The sequence below is a fragment of the Rhinoraja longicauda genome, chromosome 4, assembly GCF_053455715.1.
Source record: "Rhinoraja longicauda isolate Sanriku21f chromosome 4, sRhiLon1.1, whole genome shotgun sequence".
NCBI classification, from domain to species: Eukaryota; Metazoa; Chordata; class Chondrichthyes; order Rajiformes; family Arhynchobatidae; genus Rhinoraja; species Rhinoraja longicauda.
Window position 1 is genome coordinate 23,285,472 of NC_135956.1, and position 20,128 is coordinate 23,305,599.

General features: G+C 41.0%; 2 protein-coding genes and 1 long non-coding RNA gene across 7 annotated transcripts in view; 2 read left to right on the top strand and 1 right to left on the bottom strand.

The window, feature by feature from the left end:
* The window catches only part of spidr (scaffold protein involved in DNA repair), a 187,286-nt gene extending 182,037 nt beyond the window's left edge, over positions 1-5,249 (top strand). For 3 of the 4 annotated variants that reach the window (XM_078397363.1, XM_078397365.1, XM_078397364.1), the window contains exons 19-20: positions 3,744-3,797; positions 5,037-5,249. In XM_078397363.1, coding sequence (XP_078253489.1) covers positions 3,744-3,797; positions 5,037-5,174 — 192 coding nt within the window. In that variant the 3' untranslated portion in view covers positions 5,175-5,249. The remainder of the gene's footprint in view (positions 1-3,743; positions 3,798-5,036) is intronic. The other variant, XM_078397366.1, reaches the window with a different exon arrangement.
* A 6,930-nt stretch (positions 5,250-12,179) lies between these two features.
* cebpd (CCAAT enhancer binding protein delta) lies at positions 12,180-13,727 on the bottom strand. Its single transcript, XM_078397368.1, has one exon. The coding sequence runs from the start codon at positions 13,419-13,421 to the stop codon at positions 12,525-12,527; it is 897 nt and encodes a 298-aa protein (XP_078253494.1). The 5' UTR covers positions 13,422-13,727; the 3' UTR covers positions 12,180-12,524.
* Positions 13,728-13,787: 60 nt separating this feature from the next.
* The window catches only part of LOC144592642 (uncharacterized), a 46,713-nt gene continuing 40,372 nt past the window's right edge, over positions 13,788-20,128 (top strand). For both annotated transcript variants that reach the window (XR_013547159.1, XR_013547160.1), the window contains exon 1: positions 13,788-13,965. This is a non-coding gene — a long non-coding RNA (uncharacterized LOC144592642). The remainder of the gene's footprint in view (positions 13,966-20,128) is intronic.

Consider the following 20,128-nt stretch of genomic DNA (forward strand, 5'->3'; position numbering starts at 1 on the left):
TGCCTGACCTGCTGAGTTACTCCAGCATTTTGTGAAATAAATACCTTCGATTTGTACCAGCATCTGCAGTTAGTTTCTTACACTCACTGGAGGAGTAGCTCCACTAATATCGACACTCTCAGTGATGGTGGAGCCCAGCAAGTAAGTTGAAAAAAGAAAGCTGACGCCTTTACAAGAATCTTCAGCCAGTAGTGCCAAGTGGTTGATACATCCAGGCCTCCTCCACTGAAACCCAGAATGATAAATGTCAGTTTTCAGCCAAATAGATTCACTCCTTGTGATTTCAAGGAATGGCTAAAAGCATTGGATACAGCGAAGTTAAATGAGCCCTGACAACATTCTGACAATAGTACTAAAGACTCATGTGCCAGAATTGGCTGCACCCTTGACCTGCTGTTCCAGTATATGTACAACTCTGGCATCTACCCAACAATATGGGAAATTGCTCAAGAATGTCCAACCCATAAGAACCAGGACAAATTCAACCTGGGCAATTACTGCCCCATTTGTCTATTCCTGATTAACAGCAAAGTGATGGATGGGATAATCGATGGTGTTATCAAGCAGTACTTGCTCAGCAACAAGTGCTCATGGAAACACCTTTTGGGTTCTACCAAAGTCACTCAGCTCCTGACATTACAGCCTTGGTCCTAACGTGGACATAAGAGCTGAATATCAGAGATGAAAGTACCTACCCTTGACATGAAGGTAGCATTTGATCGAGTGAGGCATCCTGGAGCCCTGGATAAACTGGAGTCATTGGGAATCAGGGAGGCAATCCCACCGCTGAAGAGGAAGATGATTGCGGTAGTTGGAGGTCAATTATCTCAGTCACAGGACATCTCTGCAGGAGTTGATAAGGCTCATGCCCTAGGCCCATCCATCTTCAGCTGCTTCATGAATGATCTACCTTCAGTTGTAAAGGTTGAAGTACAGTCACTGATGATGCACAAAGTTCAGCACCATTTTCTTCTCTTCATATAATGAAGCACTCCACAACCAAGTGGAATAAGACCTAGACGAAATGGGCTGATACGTGGAAAGTAACACTTGCGCCATACAAGTTCCAGGCACTGATGATATCCAACATAAAGTAAAACCAGCTATCACTCCCTGACATTAAATTACACTACCATACATGAATCCTAAACTATCAATATCCTAAGGATTACCATTGACCAGAAAATGAGTAGCCAAATATACGATGTGGGTTCAAGGGCAGGTCAGAGGCTAGGAATCCTGCAACAAGTAATTCACCTCCTAAGTCTGCAAAGCCTGCTTACATCTACAAAGCTCAAGCCAGAATTTTGATGGAAAACTCTCCATTTATCCGGGTGGGTGCAGCTATAACAACACTCGAAAAGTTTGACGCCATACAGGACATACCAGCCTGCTTGATAGGAACCCGATCCACAGCTATTTACTCATTCCACCACCGATGCATAGTAGCAGCAGTTTGTAGCATTAACAGGATGCACTGCAACGACTAGGACGGCACAGTGGTGCAGTGGTAGAGTTGCTGCCTTACAGCGCCAGAGACCCGGGTTCAATCCTGACTGTGAGTGCTGTCTGTATGGAATTTGCACGTTCTTCCATAGATTGCGTGGGTTTTTTTCCCCGGGTGCTCTGGTTTCCTCCCACATTCCAAAGACATGCCGGTTTGTAGGTTAATTGGCTTTTGGAAATTGGAAATTGCCCCTAGTGCGTAGGATAGCACCAGTTTACCAATCGTTGGTTGGCGTGGACTTGGTGGGCCGAAGGGCCTGTTGCCACACTGTATCTCTAAAGCATAAAGCCTAAAATCACGCCAAAACTCCTTAAACAGCACCATCCACACCCATAATCTCTACCATTTAGAAGGACAAATAGAGCAAATGCATGAGAACAACCCACCCTTGAAGCCACACACCATCCTTGCTTGGAGATATAACACCATTCTATCACCGTCGTTGAGCCGGAATCCTGGAACTCTCTCCTTAGCGGCACCAGGACTGCAGCGGTTCAAGAAGCAACTCACCACTATCTTCTCAAGTGCAACTAGGTTTAGACAATTGATTGCTGATCCCTTCAACAAATATGTAAAATATGTTGCTTTATACTGGCACCTCTTTTGTGATATTCATAAAATGAATTTCTTCCTTTTTAAAGACGTACCATTTTATTCTCCACATGATGTCTGTTTCGGATTCCATACATTATCACAATAAAATATTTATTTATTTGGTGCTATTTATACATTATATGTTGTTACACAGGTGGAAGTGTAATAGGCCATGCCACCTCCACCATAGCAACCTGTTCCATTGCCATTCCCACTCTCATTTCAATGGAACCCATTTGTTCTCTCTCATATGCCCATCAATGTCTGTATGATCCTTTTGCCTCTTGCCTATTCTAAGGGGTAATTCACAGCAATCAATTGAACCATCATTAAAGGTTCTTATGAGCCATAAGCTTCAAACCTTTAACCACTTTAACACGGTTGAGGAGGCTGGGGCTCTATTCCTTGGAGCGCAGGAGGATGAGGGGTGATCTTGAACGTGGAATTGAAACTCAGAGCTTTGGAGTTGTAACCAAACATTGAAGGCTTTTCCGTTTGAAATATAGGCCAAGCATCAGTTGAGGCCCCAGCGTCAGTGCATATTTCTCCCTGGAATATATTACATGATGTAGATGGAAGAAAAAAATTAAAATATTAAACATTATAAAGAATTAAAATCAGCAAAGCCATTAATGCTGAAAATTTTAAATACATTTGAACTTCATATACATCTTCACTTGGCATTATTTCTAAGCTCTCTCTCCTAATATTATTGCATTATATCTGGCAGCACATCAATGGTGTTAATACTAAATGTGGCTTCCCAAGAAATATATGTGTGCCAGGACTTTAAAGAATTTCTTGTACCTTTGGCTGAAGAACTTTGCTGTGGCATTTTTTAAAATTTCATTCAACTAGTGCAAAACAAAGTAGGTCTTTGAGCTTAAACACAAATTCCAAGCTGTTAAAATTTTAAGTTTCTTTAAAATTAATGCCAGACCGAGAATTTTGCCTTCTAACAAAGTTGGTAATAATTCCAGTGCCTACAGGAGAGGTGAATGAATAAATAACTTCACTGGCTTTTCTGCCAGTAATAAGATGTTCATTGCTGATTGAAGTTGCCTTTTTAAATAAAAAAGTATTTTTAATACTAAGATAATTTCTGGAAAATATATCTGTGAAAATGTTGTAATGGGATTTAGTTGTTTCGTTTTTGTTTAGTTTTAGAGATACAGCGCGGAAACAGGCCCTTTGGCTCACCGGATCCACGCCGACCAGCAATCCCCACACATTAACACACACCAGGGACTCTTTACACATACACCAAGCCAATTAACCTACAAACCTGTACGTCTTTGGAGTGTGGGAGGAAACCGAAGATCTCGGAGAAAACCCATGCAGGTCACGGGGCGAACGTATAAACTCTGTACAGACAGCACCCATAGACAGGATCGAAGCCGGGTCTCTGGCGCTGCATTCGCTGTAAGGCAGCAACTCTACCGCTGCCCCAGCATGCCATGTATCATCTACCGTGTATTGGATGAAGGAGGCTGACATAAAAGGGCAGTACGAGCAGAGCTTTAGTTAACGCTAATAAAAAAAATTGTAGAAGATCTTCTTTTTCCTAAAGTAAAGTGTGTACCTAATATAGTATGTGCACAAGTCTGACACATTTTGTTTGCGATCTTATTTCCCAATACAGCTACGGGAACCAAGCATTTCATCTCTGTTGATGCATTCCTCCAGGGATGAAGAGGTGAGTTGGTCTTGTGGGCAGTTTGGAAACATTTCAAAAGTTGAAGTTGACAAACACCATTTTGGGGTGAAACCCCCTTTTTAGTTGTAAATTGGTTAATTATGGAAGTGACTGCATTCATTCATTTACAAAAGCAGAAATTCAGGGATTTAACCAATCACTGGAGTTTTCCGGAGCTATCGCTTAATAATTTTAGAAATTTGGAACATTCAAACTACAGATTTAACATTAGTGTTACAGAACTTTGCAGATTAGTGTTATGGAACTTTACTTCATTAGCCAGTACATCTGAGGACAATGTGTACAGCCTCTTTGACCCCAGGTGTCAAATTTATCATCTATGTGCTAAGGCCTGCAAACATCTTAAAGGTTCTATTGAGTTGGCACTTTTTATTATTACTTCTAAGAGGATAGTGTCTAAGCCACACCTTTATGGCATAGTCTTCAGCAATGCTTGATTTAGAACTCAAATGTTTGAATATCATGACCATAAAACACTCGCATATGCATTTCTAAATTCCGATATTCTCCCTTTTCTGTAAATACTCAGTTGTTTATGTAATAATTTCTGAACATGAAAGCTCTAATGACTGAACTACCAAACCTTGAATAAAATGTATATGGTAAGTGGAGAAATTAGGCTGGAAAAAGCACATCATAAAATCCCTTTGCTGCTCCAATTTAACCGTGTCAAGGCTAAAATCCAAAATAAATCTTCCATGCATAGGAAGTTATTTTTGAATTTTTGTATTTTCTTCACATTCCTTCACCGTTTAAATGTTCTTATATCTTTAAAAAATATTTATCTTTCTTCCTTGTTTGAATCTTTCTTTTGCTTTCAGTAGCTAAAGAAACTATGAATTCAATGATGCAGTATTCACTTCTCAGTTCAGACAATGCATCCTCAGTAACAAAATCAGCAGAAATTGCATTACACAGTAAATGTTGGGGCAGAATCTACTGACAGCCATAAGTTGTCTATGTTTGACCTTGGTATTTCTAGATCAACTGGTATCAAGTTGCTGACCAATCCATATTGGGGAAGCCATATGCTTATTAATATGTGTTATTCGGCTCATAAGGTAAAATGTGTTTGAAAAATAAAAATACATGTCCTCACAGAGGAGAATGTAAAAAAGGTTTTATATTTATGTTATATATTTTCATTCAATAATTTATATTTTGTATATTGCATGTTTTTTTGACACTGTTTATTTTGTTACTTGACCACCATGATAGGGCTATGAAGTAGACGGTGTTCTTGGAAAGGAGGTGGGGTCTCTCAGCTGCTTTGTCCACTCTATAACAAATCATCCAGCAATCTGGATTGGATTGGAAGAAATCAGTCTGCTCCAGGTGGTAACTCAGCCTCCGTGAAACATAGATTATTATCATCCATCAGCAATTGTTGTTACAATGACGGTTAAATGTTTGCTATTTTATAATGAATATCTGACATTGCATTATATATTTATGAATCTCGTGTATTGTAAATAAATAATTACTTTGGGTATGTGGTGTGTCATGATATTTAAATTGTATATTTGTATCTTTATAGGGATCTGAAATAGGATAATGAAACAACCATTATCTGTGAAAAATAGGAAGAACACCTATTTTTATTTAATTGCTTTATTACGATCCAAAAGACTACTAGTGGGGAAAGGTAAAGAAAGGATTTATCCCCAACTTAAATGGCACTTTTCTCATTGTGTAAATCTTTTCCCAGGTTTTCTCAGATTTCTTGTTCATCTAACTTTGAATCCAAGGAATAGAGGTGGTCATTTATTCCCTTGATCTGGTCAGCTATTCAATTAGATCATGGCTGAATAAGTGGAAAATTTGGTATTTTAATTTCTACCTGGAAATGAAATCCTTTAAATTATTTTTGGTGTTTGCAGATTTTTATTGATGAACCACTTACTAATATTTTTCACAGTTGTATAAAACGACTTTACATCACTTTTCAAGGGGCAGCACAGTGATGCAGTTGATAGAGCCGCTAATAGATAGTACCAGAGACCCAATTTGATCCTGACCTCGCATGCTGTCTGTGTGGAGTTTGCACATTCTCCCTGGGACTATGTGGGTTTCCTCCTGCATCCCAAAGATGAAGGTTAGTAGGTTAATTGGCTTCCGTAAATTGTCCCAAATGTGTTTGGAATCGATGCAAATGTGGCATGATGTAGAACTAGTGTGAATGGGTGATCGATGGTCTGTTTACTAGGTGGGCTGAAAGACCTCTTTCCACACTGTATCTTTCAATCAATCTTTCAGTCAATCATGTAGTGTAGGAAAATAACTGCTGATGCTGGTACAAATCGAAGGTATTTATTCACAAAATGCTGGAGTAACTCAGCAGGTCAGGCAGCATCTCAGGAGAGAAGGAATGGGTGACGTTCAGTCAATCATAATAATCAACAATAATATTAGAGAACTTGATTATTTATTAAATGCCTTTCCCTTTGATGCTTCCATCTGCATTATTTACAATACCTCCCATCTTTGTGATTTACAAACTTGGGCATGTAGCTTTCTAACATCTAAGTAATTTATAAATATGGTAAATATTTGCAGTTTCAACTCAGATCCTTGCAATAATATTTAGTCGCATATTGCCACTTTGTGTTTTGGTTGTTATCACCACTTTCGGTATCCAATTTTCCAGTCATGTCAATCATTTGCCATTAATACAATGAGTCTCTACTTTAGTTTTCAGTCTCTCTAATGGAACTTTATAAAACACCGTCTGAACCTTATATGTACCTTATATCTACCATTTTAGACACCTCTTGAAAAATTAGACTGGTTCAAATGTAAAAATTCACATCAGCTCTTTTTTAATCTGCTGATTTTTGTTTGCAAGTATTGAATCACTCTTGGGAATAAACTCAAGCAGTTTCCTAAAAAATAGATGGTAGACTAACAGTTCTACAAATCCCTATTTCCCCCTCTTGACTTTTTGTAATGGAATTTCTCCAATTTAAAGGAATAATTTTTAAATGTTGCATACTTGTAATTTTAGTTTCTGCAGTGGTCTTGGCTTTTTCTATTAATACCTTTGAACAGAAACCATCTGCTCCTGAAGATTTATCATCCTTTAGTGCTATTGTTTTCATTTGTTACTTTTATTTTCTCCCACTTTACGTTTGATGGGTTGATCTCCCTTGTGCAGTATTACTTCCCTTGGAAGGTTGATGTGCTGTTTTCATCCTTTGGCAAAATGCATTTTGCCAACAGAAAGTCTGAAGAAGAGTCTCGACCCAAAACGTCACCCATTCCCTCTATCCAGAGATGCTGCCTGTCCCACTGAGTTACTCCAGCATTTTGTGTCTATCTTCGATGTAAACCAGCATCTGCAGTTCCTTCCTACACAGGCAAAATGCATTTATTCAACAAACCTGACACTTCCTTTTATTCATTTACAATGGCAATACAGTATTATACTTTTCCAACAGTCCAGATTATTTCAGAGCTACTTTTACTATTTTTTTAACTCAGTTAAGTTTGAAAACACTTTCAAGTTTCATACTCACCTTTTATATCTCTTACTTTCTGAATTGCTGCAGCCTTTTGTATGTTTGCATTTCTGATGGACACTAGGATTTGTGCTGGCCAGTATCTTTCTGAATGCAATCTGAATGCATTTTATTTAGCTTTACATTTTTCCTTCCCTTTGGCTAAACTATTGACAATTAGTACTCTTTCTCCTCAGGAGATATAAATTGGTCCAATATTAATTAAATTACTGTTTGAACACCGTGCGCTAAATTCCTGTTATTTTACCCTTCTACAGAACATTTTTTGGTTACTACAATGCTCTGTTTCATTGAAGTCAATCTTAGCTACCAAGATTTGAGTCTTGGATGTTTTACATTTCCCCTTTCAGACATACCATTGCACCTAATTACATTATTATTGTTCTAACATCAACTATTCAGATCCTAACTAAATCTGGCTTGTTGCTTGCTACTAATCGTAACCCTATCCCATGTCTGGTTCTAGTACATATAGTTCCATCTTGAACAAACTCAAGAAATTAATTGTATTTTTCACATGAGCTAGTTGTCTTATCGCAACCCATGTGAAAGTTAATATCCTTGAATAAAGTATGCTTGTGTAACATTTAAAAATATCTACACTTACACAGTCTGCCACTTCCAATACTTGGGTGAAGGGTGTGGAAAATAAAGAGACCAGAGTGGAGGGGGGAGGGGAATGCAGATTGGAAGGCTGCAGGAATTTCTAAAGTTTGGGAGAGTCAAGAGTGTTTCCTTGTCATATGACCCAGATAGAACAATGAAATTCTTACTAGCCCGTAGCACAACAGAATATGTAAACACATACTCTGTAAACAATATGATAAATAATAAACGAGAGAAAAAAAGTTCAGTGTGTATACATACACACATACATATATATATATATATATATACATACACACATACTCAAAAAACAAACAAAGGTAGCGCAATAATAATAATAATGATAATAAGTCTATAGTAGTTCAAAGCATATTTGAGGTTGTAGCGTTTAATAACCTGATGACTGTAGAGAAGAAGGTGTTCCTGAACCTGGCCGTTACAGTTTTCAGGCTCCTGTACTTCCCAATGGCAGGGGTGAAATGAGTGTGTGGCCAGGATGGTGTGGGTCTCTGATGATGCTGGCTACCTTTTTGAGGCAGCAACTCCGATAAATCCCATCGATGGTTGGGAAGTTAGAGCCGGTGATGGACTGGGCAGTGTACACAACTTTTTTGCAGTCTTTTCCGCTCCTGGGCGTTCAAGTTGCCGAACCGGGCCATGATGTAACCAGTCAATATGCTCTCTCCTGTACACCTGTAGAGGTTCAAGAGGATCCTCTCTGACAGACCGAATCTCTGTAATCTTAGGAAGTAGAGGCGTTGATGTGCTTTATTTATAATTGCATCAGTGTGCTGGGTCCAATAGGAATTTGAACATTTGAGATGGTACAATGAGGAATTTGAACATCATAATAAGTATTTGAAAACCGAAGTATCGGCTGACTGGAAGCCAGGGTCATGAGTAGAGAACAAAGTGGTGCTGGGTGAATAGGAGTCGGTGTAACTTATACTGGCAGTAGTGTTTCGGTTAAACTCGGATTTATACAAGTTGAAGATGAGAGGCCAGCCAGAGAAGCAGTGGAATGGTAGATTCAGAGTTTTTCCCAGAGGTAAATCAACCTTTACTCAGAGTTTGGTGCTGCAATGGAACTACAGGATACGATGCATTCCCATAATTAGAAATAAATCCTTTATTTGTATTATGGAAATGTGTAAATTAAAATGTGTTTGCCTGCAGAAAATATCGCTTGTATTTTACTTTTTAGTCTTGATTCAAAGCCAGAACAAAAGGATGGTATTGGAAGATCATTTCCCTTCTGATTGTAAGGAGAACTAAATTAAATGAGACTGTAAGATGCTTCTATTGAGAACAAGCAGTATCACTAGGTCATTTGTGTGAAAATAGTGTAAAAACTCTAGAACAACAGAGAAACATTGAAAACCATGTTCAATGACATGCTAAAACCAAAATGTTTTCCACTTAAGGGGAAGAACGAACCAAAGTCATGTGGGAGAAAAAGGCAAAATAGAGACGTAAGAGTACAAATTAGAGTAAAAATAGATGTACACATACATATATATCTAGAGATATCAGAAGAATTACCAGCATTTTGTGTCTACCTTCGATTTAAACCAGCATCTGCAGTTTTTTTTCCTACACATCTTGCCGCTCCACTGCGAATTCTCCTCAAGATATGTCTACTTTGAAGTTCTCCTCCTCTCTTCGACGAGAGTTTAGCAACATGCTCTCTCACTGCTCCCCCTCTGTGATTCCTCCTGCCCTCAAACTCTACGACCACGTTTTAACCCGTCTTGTCCCGCCCCCTCCCCTGACATCATTCTGATGATGGGTCTCGACATGAAACATCATCCATTCCTTCGCTCCTGAGATGCTGCCTGACCCGCTGAGTTAATCCAGCATTTTGTGTCTACCTCAGAAGAATTATTGGTGTGGGAATATGAAGGGTTAAGTGTTTTCAAATACATAGGACGTGATGTTAAAATCCAAAGTGCCAACTCTTAACTTGCTCCTGGTGGTGATGGAAGGCTTAAGCACTCACCTATGCTCCTCCGATGTTGAGAAAGGCTGGGCAGACATGTCATTGGGGTTATCAAGTGGGCTCCTACTGTCATCAACATTTCGCTGACTGGGCCCACGAAGTCTCCAGTAGGCTCAGCGGTGTGTTCTGGCGTCCCAGAACCACACCCCTTCTGCATCTGCCTAGCCGGCTTCTTTGGGAGACCAGATGGGGTCTTTCCTCTTCAGCCAGAGCCACTGGCTACTCCGCTCCTTGATGGCCTGGTGTAGGGCTTGTCCGCTGATCCGCAGATTGACACGAAGGGCTGGGGTAACTCAGCGGATCAGGCATTATCTCTGAGAAAAAGAATAGTATTATCCCTGAGAAAAAGAATGGTATGGCTGGCTTCAAGATGAAATAGAAGAGGGAGCAAAAGGTTACCAGGTTAATTCCCGGGATGGAGAAACTGACATATGATGAAAGATGGGTCGACTGGGCTTGAATTTAGAAGGATGAGAGGGGTTGCAGGGGAAAGTACCTGGGGAGGTGGTGGTTTGGGTGGGAAGGGACGAGTTGACCAGGGAGTTTCGGAGAGAGCGGTCTCTGGAGAAAGCAAAGAGGGGTAGAGATGGGATGATGTGGCCAGTAGAGGGATACCGTTGGAGGTGGCGAAAATGTTGGAGGATTATATGTTGTATGCGACTGCTAATGGGGGGGGGGGGGTGGAAGGTGAGGACAGGGGGACTCTGTCCTTGTTACGAATGGGGGAGGGAGAGCAAGAGCAAAGCTGCGGGATATCGGGAAGACCCTAGTGAGAGCCTCATCTATAATGGAAGAGGGGAACCCCCGTTTCCTAAAGAATTAGGTTTCGGGTCAGGACCTTTTTTCAGACTCAAGAGTCTGAAAAAGGGTCCCGACCCGAAACATCACCTGTCCATTCCCTCTCCAGATGCCACCTCACCAACCAACTTCATGCAACTCTGCATTTTTCCACAGGCATTGGTATAAGGGTGAGAGAGAAGGGAATTTGACAGTTATGCTGATGGATTTCAATGAAAATGTACAGGAGGATCATCCTAAATACTGACATGAACTGATGAGGCCAAATAACTAGACAAACATGGGAAGTACAGGAGTATGTTATTCAGCCACATCTTGGTTGATTATTTATAGTTCATCTTCACTTTCTTGCACTATTGTCATATTATGATAGTAACATGGAGTCAGACTACAGATACTGGAGGAACTAGCAGGTTAAGGTGCATCTGTGGGGGAGAAAGGAATTTTCGATATTTTGGGTCGGGACCTTGCATCAGGACCCTCAATAAATGCTGCTTGATACACTAACTCCAGCAGTTTACTTTAGCCATTAAGATACCTGAAAAAGCGTTTTTTAAAAATTCTGGACTGTTCATCCCAATGTACCTAATTTTCAGTTGTAAAACAAAAACTTAACTCTGAATACTTATAGGTTTTGCTGAAGTATCAAAGTGAAAGGACCATTCCAGTACCATCTGAACCAAAATGTTCTTACTTGGGCTACTTGTTATTGGGTAGCTCTTAAGTGATGGGCTTGTACACATTTAATATCTGCTATAAATAGTTCTATAGTAAAAACTAATAATGAATTTATACATTCAGCATTTGTCAGAAGATATTAATTAGACCCATCTATTACACAAGGGAGTGAAATATGAATGTAGACAATTTTGAGTGTTGTGCTTTTAAAATTGTGACTTCATTCCTGCTGCTTTGATGTACTTGTACTATACACTAAAATAATGAAAACCACACATCGGTTAAAACAGAGATAGTTATTGGTGTAATTGAACTGTAGGTTGGGTGTAATTATACCTTCGCTCTGTCAAGCAGTGTTCAGTCATTGCATTAAACTTGCATGCGTAGCATAATTTTTGTCACGAGTTATTTTAAGATTAATAATCCTAGTTACACCTTTAACTATTTCTTTATAGTGTAGATTCCATTCTGGAATTCTAATCCCATTTGTAACTCCAGCGTGAAGTTGCACTAATCAGGTGTCTAATGAGAAGTGGAAATGTTGCTTCTGAAAAATACATTCCAGTAGTCACGTGCTGTAATGAACTTTGTGTTCAGGTTTGGGAACTGGGAGTTATCTATTCACGTGCTTTCTCAGTCACAACGTGACTCAGCAAAAGGCACGATATCCTGTCGTCCGAAAATTTTCCATTCACCTTTTGTTTCCTTTGCCCAACCCAGGTATTCAACAAATACACTTCACAAACTAAATATATTTGACGCATTTAATTAATTCTTTTCATAAAAATGACATACAGTTACAAAACTAACGACAGCCATCAGCTAGCAACTGTTTTGACTAACGTGAAAAATAAAGTTTATAATCGTGGCATATAAATTGTACTCTAGTTGGATTAAGTATAGAAAAATCAAGAATTATAAAAAATAATTTAAGGAACGTTTAGCCTTTGTTGCTGTGGCAAAAGTTTTTAAGGCAGTCTGCAACGTTCCAGTTCAGAACTCACGGCGAGAGAAATCGACACATTTCTAAATTCACAGTACTTGCTACACATTATTGATTCTTTGGTTGAGGTATAAGGCTTAAAGTGTTTATTAAGCTTTTAAAAGTCACCGGCAGTCTGAGTTTGCATTGAGGAAAGATGCTGCGTTGGGTTGTTGCTCAAAAAAGTTCCTCATAATCGCAAGTTCCCGAGACAACTGATCAATCTTTTTATGCAAGCGATCGTTCTCTGCATTGAGTTCCATCATTTTCTGCTGCATTTCGACGTTACGCCGTTTCGCCTTATCCCGGCTCTTTCTCACGGCAATGTTATTCCTCTCTCTCCTCTGTCGGTACTCGGAGCTTTGTCGGTCTAAGGACTTCTTGGATTTTTCCTTTGCAGACAGCGATCGACCGTGAGATTTTGACGAGCTGGGCTCCGGGCTGGTGGGAGGGGTGGGTTGCCCAGTGGCCAGATGCACGGTGGTCTGGGCACAGGCAGCAATCTGCGAGTGCAGCGGTGTTTCCATGTTCTCGTCCCTTTCTTCCTTAACCATCACTTTTGACAAGTCCAGTCTCTGATCGTAGCTGCTGCGCAGTTGGGCGGCGAACGGATCCCTCTCCGAATGGTTACCTGTCGAGGCAGATATCCCAGTGACAGAGTTCATCATTGGGCTGGCTGCTGCGTGGGACAGGTACCCATACTCGGGCTGAGCCTTGTCCCCTTTGTTGGTGCTAGCTAACAGGTCTGCCAGCAGGTCGTCGTTGTAGAGCTCCAGCTGGGAGCCCGACCCCGGCTCCACTACGTACGGGCTGAAATCAATCGCACTCTCGTCGTCGTAGATGGCACCTGCCGGGTTCAAGTCGATCAGGCTTGGTCTTTCCTCGCACATCCCCCGGTCTGGCTTGGCCCCCAACGCTGACACCCCGCCGCTGACACCGTCGTAGAAGTTAGCCTGCTCGACGGCAAACATGGGGAAGCATGGCGAAACGCAGCGTGAATCCAGGTTGTACAGGTTACTCATGAAGGGGCTTGGTTTCTCAGCTGCGTCGCTCACTGGTTGTTGCGACCGCGCTGAGAGTTTGCAAGATGCGATGTTGCAGTGGCGCTGAGATGTTTGCAACAGGCGATGCTGTAGTCGCGTTGGGACGATTGCAACAGGCGATGCTGTAGTCGCGTTGGGACGTTTGCAATAGGCGATGCTGTAGTCGCGTTGGGACGTTTGCAATAGGCGATGTTGTAGTCGCGCTGGGACGTTTGCAATAGGCGATGTTGTAGTCGCGCTGGGACGTTTGCAGCAGGCGATGTTGCAGTCCCGCTGCCGCGCGCCGCTTTATACTCCCGGCCCGCGCGCGTCACCCATTCAGGGAGCCGTGAAGGTGGAGCGGGGGGCGGGTCCTCGCGCTCCGGGGGTGAGCGCCGGCCCGTCCCGTCCCAGCCCAGCCCAGCCCGGCCCCCGTCCCAGCGCAGCGCTGCTGGAGCGCCCGGGGGCGAGGACAGCAGAGGGGGCGGAGAGCGGTGGCCAGACCGCAGACAACAACTGCTTGCGGGGGTTATTAATGGATCTGGTAGGTTGCGTGGGTGGAATCGCCAAGTTTTCACATGCTTGCATGCGTGCCGAAACTTGCATTGAGGAGAGTGCTTGAACTGGGTCATTTATAGTGAAAATAACTTTTAAAAAGATTGAATTATTGTTTCTCAATCGATTCCGATGAGATGAATAGATCGGGTGAAACGCTCAGAGTCTCTCGCCCAGAGTAGATTGACAACCAGAGGTCATAAGTTTAAGGTGAGGGGATAAGATTTAATAGGAACCTGAGGGGTAACTTTTTCACTCAAAGGATGGAACGAGCTGCCGGAGGAGGTAGTTGTGGCAGGTAGTATTGTAACGTTTAAGAAACATTTGGACAGGTACATGGATAGGACAGGTTTAGATGGATATGGGCCAAATGTAGGCAGGTGGGACTAGTATAGATGGGACATGTTGACCCATATGGGCAAGTTGGGTCAAAGCGCTGTCACGACTATATTATTAAACACACTTTAAAGTGGGAATACAAGAAGCTGTGAGCAATTCAGAAAGTGATGGAGGAACTCAGCCGGCCAGGCAATATCTGTGAAAGGAAAAGTACTGACAGTTTTGGGTTGGTTCCACAAACTGGACTGAAGACTGAAGAAGGGACCCAACCCAAAATGTGGTCTGTCCATTTCCCTCTACAGATGCTGCCTGACCCGCTGAGCTCCTTCCAGCACTTTTTTCCCGCACACTTTAAAGTAAATCAGCTCTCGTGTAGGGGTGAACATTTTTATTTTCAGCAAACAATCGCGTACTACTCTCCTACGAGGATCCACTTCCCAATGGTCTCGGTGTTTGTCAGTGTTTGATGAAATAACGTAAATCCTTAACGCTGTCCTCAGCCATCAATTCTCCAGTTAAGAAGACGGATGGTAGCTTTTACTGCATTTTACCTGAAGGTTATCCTCCTAATATTAGAACTGTATAAATTGTTCCATGTTAGGGTACAATTTTTAATTACTTAACCACACAGAGAATATAATTTCTCAACTGGGGAAAAATGGAGCTTAGACGTATGTTGAGGGAGCTCGTTAGACTACGACAAATGACCCACCAGAATACAATGGAGAGGTAACTCATAGTTTTTACCCTTGATTTGTTACGATCAAGAGTAACAGTAGAATAATAAGCCAATCAAGAACATTGTATCCATGGAAGATATATATTGATTTATAATAAAAAATAAAAAGAAAGAACTTGCCTTTTTGTAGCATCTACTCATGCCAAGGACACAACCAATAATATAAATCCTCACTGGCTCAGAAATTGTGGCGGCTTAATTGACAAAGATATCCTTATTCAGCAAATCTACGACCCCCAACATATTCCAGCTGCAGTCAGTGATACCTGCTCATCAACTCTGTGTTTCCCTGTGTGCCAGACTGCAAATGATTGTGATGCAACCAACATTGCGTTATGTCAATATTCATACAAAGAACTGCAAATGTTGGTTTACAAAAAAAGTCACAAAGTGCTGGAGTAACTCAGCAGGTCAGGCAGTATCTCCGGAGAAATAGATAGATGATGTTTCAGGTCGGGTTTCAGTTTGAAGGAGGATCCCGACCCAAAACATCACCTACCCATGTTCTCCAGAGATGCTGCCTGACCCTCTCAGTTATTTCTGCACGGTGTGTCTGAATTATGGCAAGTTTGATGTTATTTTCACTTGTGGCCACCAGCTTCTATTTGATTCCAGTGTGTCCAAGTCATTGTTGCTCTATGTAAATTCTTGAAAAATATATCTGATTAGCTGTGTCATTATGGCTGGATACTGCATATAATGGTGCTGGTTAAACTGAAGCCAGACACTGATAACTATATAAATTAAAGTCTCTTTCTTAATGATCTTAAAGAGAGAAAGCATCCAGACCAGTGCAAATGCAGCAGCCAATTTGTTTACTTGGTGATTCTGAAAATTAATATCCCATCTTTCATTACTTTCAACTCAAAATCATGCCAGCCTCTTTCATTACTTTCCCTGCCATGCAGCTCCTTTGAATCTACTTTTCACAATTTCACTGTATTCTTACACAGCTGTTATATGTCAGTTTGTCAGGTCTCGACTCAACCCTTAACTGCATCAGGATCTGTTGACCAACCCTCTTATCTGCATTTCTTCCTACAAAAATCTATGCAAAGAAAACATAGATTTCTCCATTTTGCTCAGAATTGCTGATTTGTCCATGACTAGTGAGAGTTGGGCTCATCCAGGCGTTATGCACATTTGTTCCTTGTTATAATTTCTCCTATCTACGTCTCCAAAGGACTCTCGTTGCTTTTTGCGAAGCTCTTCAGGCATATTTATGGCAGAAAGTTACAAACCTACCACCCTTTGCTTGTTGAATTATCTTCAATCTCCTACAATTATAGACAGTTGTCCCTGAATCTGGACTCCTCTCTCAGTTCCCCTTTACCGTCTGGCATTCATTTGGAAAAATATAAATTATCAGTGCACTTTCCCATCAATCTGGCTGTTTATCTTGTTATCTTGATATTGTTATCGGTTCCCTCGGAGTTCCTTTTAATATCTTGAAAACAGATCAAATCACCCCTTAAACATTTATATTCCAGAGAATGTAATGCTACTGGGTGCAGTTTCTTCTTGTGATTTATTCCTTGCTGCCGAGCTCTCAGTCTGGTAAAACCCATGTTGCGTTCCCACTTGTAATGCCCAGAACAGTTTACATCCTTCCCGATGTGATCTAAGCAGATTTGTCAATAGTTTTCACCAATACTTCACCCTCTGTTTATTTTGGATGGTGCTTGTGTGGATTGCTAAGTTGTGCTCTGAAAGCTAAAGTGGGTTTCACTCTGGGTCTTTGGACTCCATGGTGAAAGTTTCATCAATTCAGCCAGGCTGCCATCTAAGGGTAGTTTGGAAACTTGTATGCTCGGGATCCAAGAACTTGATTGTTGCTATTATTGTAATATTTATATTAATAACTAAAACAATTCCTGCAAATATCAGTATATTGCTTTTAAAATAACGAACTGTTTTTTACATTGGTAATATAGTCGATTTAAAGTACTTTTAACTATAAACTAACTGTTTCAGTTGCTATAATTTTTTTAAAAAGTATATTTCGTGACTTTTTGGATAATTTCCATGAGAAATGGCTGAGGAACAAGCAATTCCTGTGATCATCCAAAGTTTGGTGAGCTTCTTATGTCCCGACTGCTCCACCAAGTGGGAACTCTGTCTCAATCATCCTGATTTGATCAGTAACAATAATGGGACTATCGAGTACTTTTAACATGGACAAACTTTACCTTTCGCAGGTATTGTTATCTACAAAACTTTACTACCCCTCACAGTGAGAGATATTCAGGTGGATGATCAAAACATTGTTCAGAAGAGGACACAAAGTGCATTGTTCAGAAGTCAGTTTTAAAAAGCACCTTTATGGAGGAGTGAAAGGGAGAGTTTATAAAGAGAATAGGAGACTTTGTCAGCTGACGGCACTGTTGACAGTGGTAAGGTGATTAAATTCAGGGGATGATTGGAAGAACATGACAAATTGTAGCGATTTGGGGATGGAGAAGATCACTGAGATGCTGATGAATAAGGCAATGAGTGATTTTTTAAAAGGGTGGGAATTTTAAAACTGAAGCGCTGTCCAACTGGGAAACTAGTTTGGCGAACAATTTAAAATTACCTCAAGTTAGTGGGTGCTAGAAGGAGGGAGACAGATCAAGTGCATGTTCGAATTGTCAAGTCTGAAGCTAATGAGGGTCATGTTAACATGAGCATAGATTCTGATGGAAATTAAATTACCTGAAATGACTGCCTCAGCATATGCTGACTGACTTCCTGAGTGTTTGTAGCATTTTTTGTTTTTGTCATGGGTTTGGAGATGCAACCTAAATGTCCAAGTGATTAACTGGTTGTACATTTTGTAGATGGCACATGCAGCAGTCATAATGAAGTGAATGGATGTTTTGGGGTATTAGATGATGTCAAGGTTTACTGAGTTTTGCTGGGGCTAACTTCATTGAGCCAAGTGGAGAGTATTGAAGGAGGACAGTAAGAGATTTCCTTGCCTGCATATGACCTGATGCCACAACACTTTGAAGTCTCCTTCAAATAGCACCTCATATTTAACTTGGGCAGCTTACACCCCAGCAGTATGAACATTGACTTCTCTAACTTCAAGTAACCTTTGCTTTCCCTCGTTCTCCATCCTTCCCCCTTCCCAGTTCCCCTACCAGTCTTACTGTCTCCAAATACATTTTATCTTGGTTTGCTTTGATGTTACCTTCTGCCAGCTAACAATTTGCATTTCTACATTTTCATTGATCTCCATTCCCTTTGTCCTATTTTCACCTCCTTATCTATGTATCTCCATCTCCCCTGACATCAATCCCTGAAGGGTCTCGAATGGAAACGTCACCAATTCCTTCCCTCCAAAGATACTGCCTGTCCTGCTGAGTTACTCCAGCATTTTGTGTCTAACTTTGAAGTCTAGAATTAGTGTTGAGGATTCCCAGGGCTATCTCCTTCATCCCATTCGTGATAGGTCTGTTCTGCTGGTAGAACAGGACATTCCCTGGGATTGTGTTGAAGGAGTCTGGCACTTTGTGAGTTTAACTGTATCCAATTGTTGCTTGACTACTCTGGGAGAGTTCTCCGATTTAAACATCGTTTCTGGTGAGACCAAATTTGTTCTGTCCAAATTCAGTGCCCATTGTTCATCCAGTTTTATTCTTTCTCTGTTTCATTGTAGCACTTAGGATACATTCGAGGGGCTTGCTAGTCCATTTCAGAGGACAGTTTAGAATTAACCACATTGTTATGGATTTTGACCCATGTAAAGGCAAAACCACACAAGAACTGCAGATTTCTTTCTCAAAAGGGCATGTGAACCAGGTGCGTGTTTCTTTTAAAGTCAGTGCTTTTGTGGTACCTTTAGTAAGACTTAATGGACCGGGTTCTTTTCTGAATTCAAATTCTTTTTACTGACTTTTAGACTTTAACGATACAGCACAGAAACAGGTCCTTCGAACCACCGAGTCCAAGCTGACCAGCAATCACCCCATATCCCGGACACTATCACTATCCTGCACACCAGGGACAGTTTACAGAATTGAATTGAATTGAATTGAATACATTCGATTAGCCAAATATGTACACACACAAGAAATTTGCCTTGGTGCTTTGCTCGCAAGGAAAACAACACGATATACGGTAGACAATTAAAAATAAAACATTATAATTTAAACATGTGAAGAATGAAATAAAATACCAGAGCTCAAGGAGGCTACAGACTTTGGCTGTTGAGTAGAGCTACTGCTCGTGGAAAAAAAGGTGTTTTTATATCTGTCTGTGGCGGCTTTGCCAATTAACCTACAAACCTGTACGTCTTTGAAGTGTTGAACAAAACCGGAGCACCTGGAGAAAACCCACGCGGTCACAGGGAGAATGTACAAACTCTGTACAGACAACACCCGTGGTTAGGATCGAACCTGGGTCTCTGGTGCTGAGGCAGCAGCTCTACCGCGGCACCACTGTGCCACTCCTGTGCCACTCTGCCCCCTCCAGTTAGTGCTGTAATAGGATCTAAGTTCACATTTCTGACTGATTACTTAACTATTAAATCACAACTGACTGATGAAAGTTGATTGTTGTTGATTGGTCGTTGTATTGCATCAAGCTGCCACCACAATGGTTAGAAGCAAGTGCTGAAATTTGATATTTTTTAATCTTTCAGATCCTTTAGAAATAATCCAGTGGGTGCATCACTGTTGCTATGCATGCTTCTTCTAAATGTCATCCATCAAGAATGTTTGCAGATTCTGTGCACATATCTGAACATTCACTTCTCAAGGAACACCTACAACAATTCATTGCAATGTTCTCTTCTGCTTGATGCTTTTAATATTTTTTGTCTCTTTTATTCTCTTAATTCACTTTTTTTTTTTCCCTCCATCTTCAATTTGACTACCTCTACAAAAACCAAAATGCTGGCAGCACTCAGTGCAGAAAGAAACTATTAACATTTTGGGTCAAGGGCCCTTTGTCATAACTGGAAAAATGAGAAAGCAGTGTGTTTTATGTTGGATAGAGTGTGAGAGAGTGCGTGTGAGAGAGAGTGAGTGTGAGAGAGAGTGAGTGTGAGAGAGAGTGAGTGAAAGCAAAGGAGAGTGAGCATGGGAGA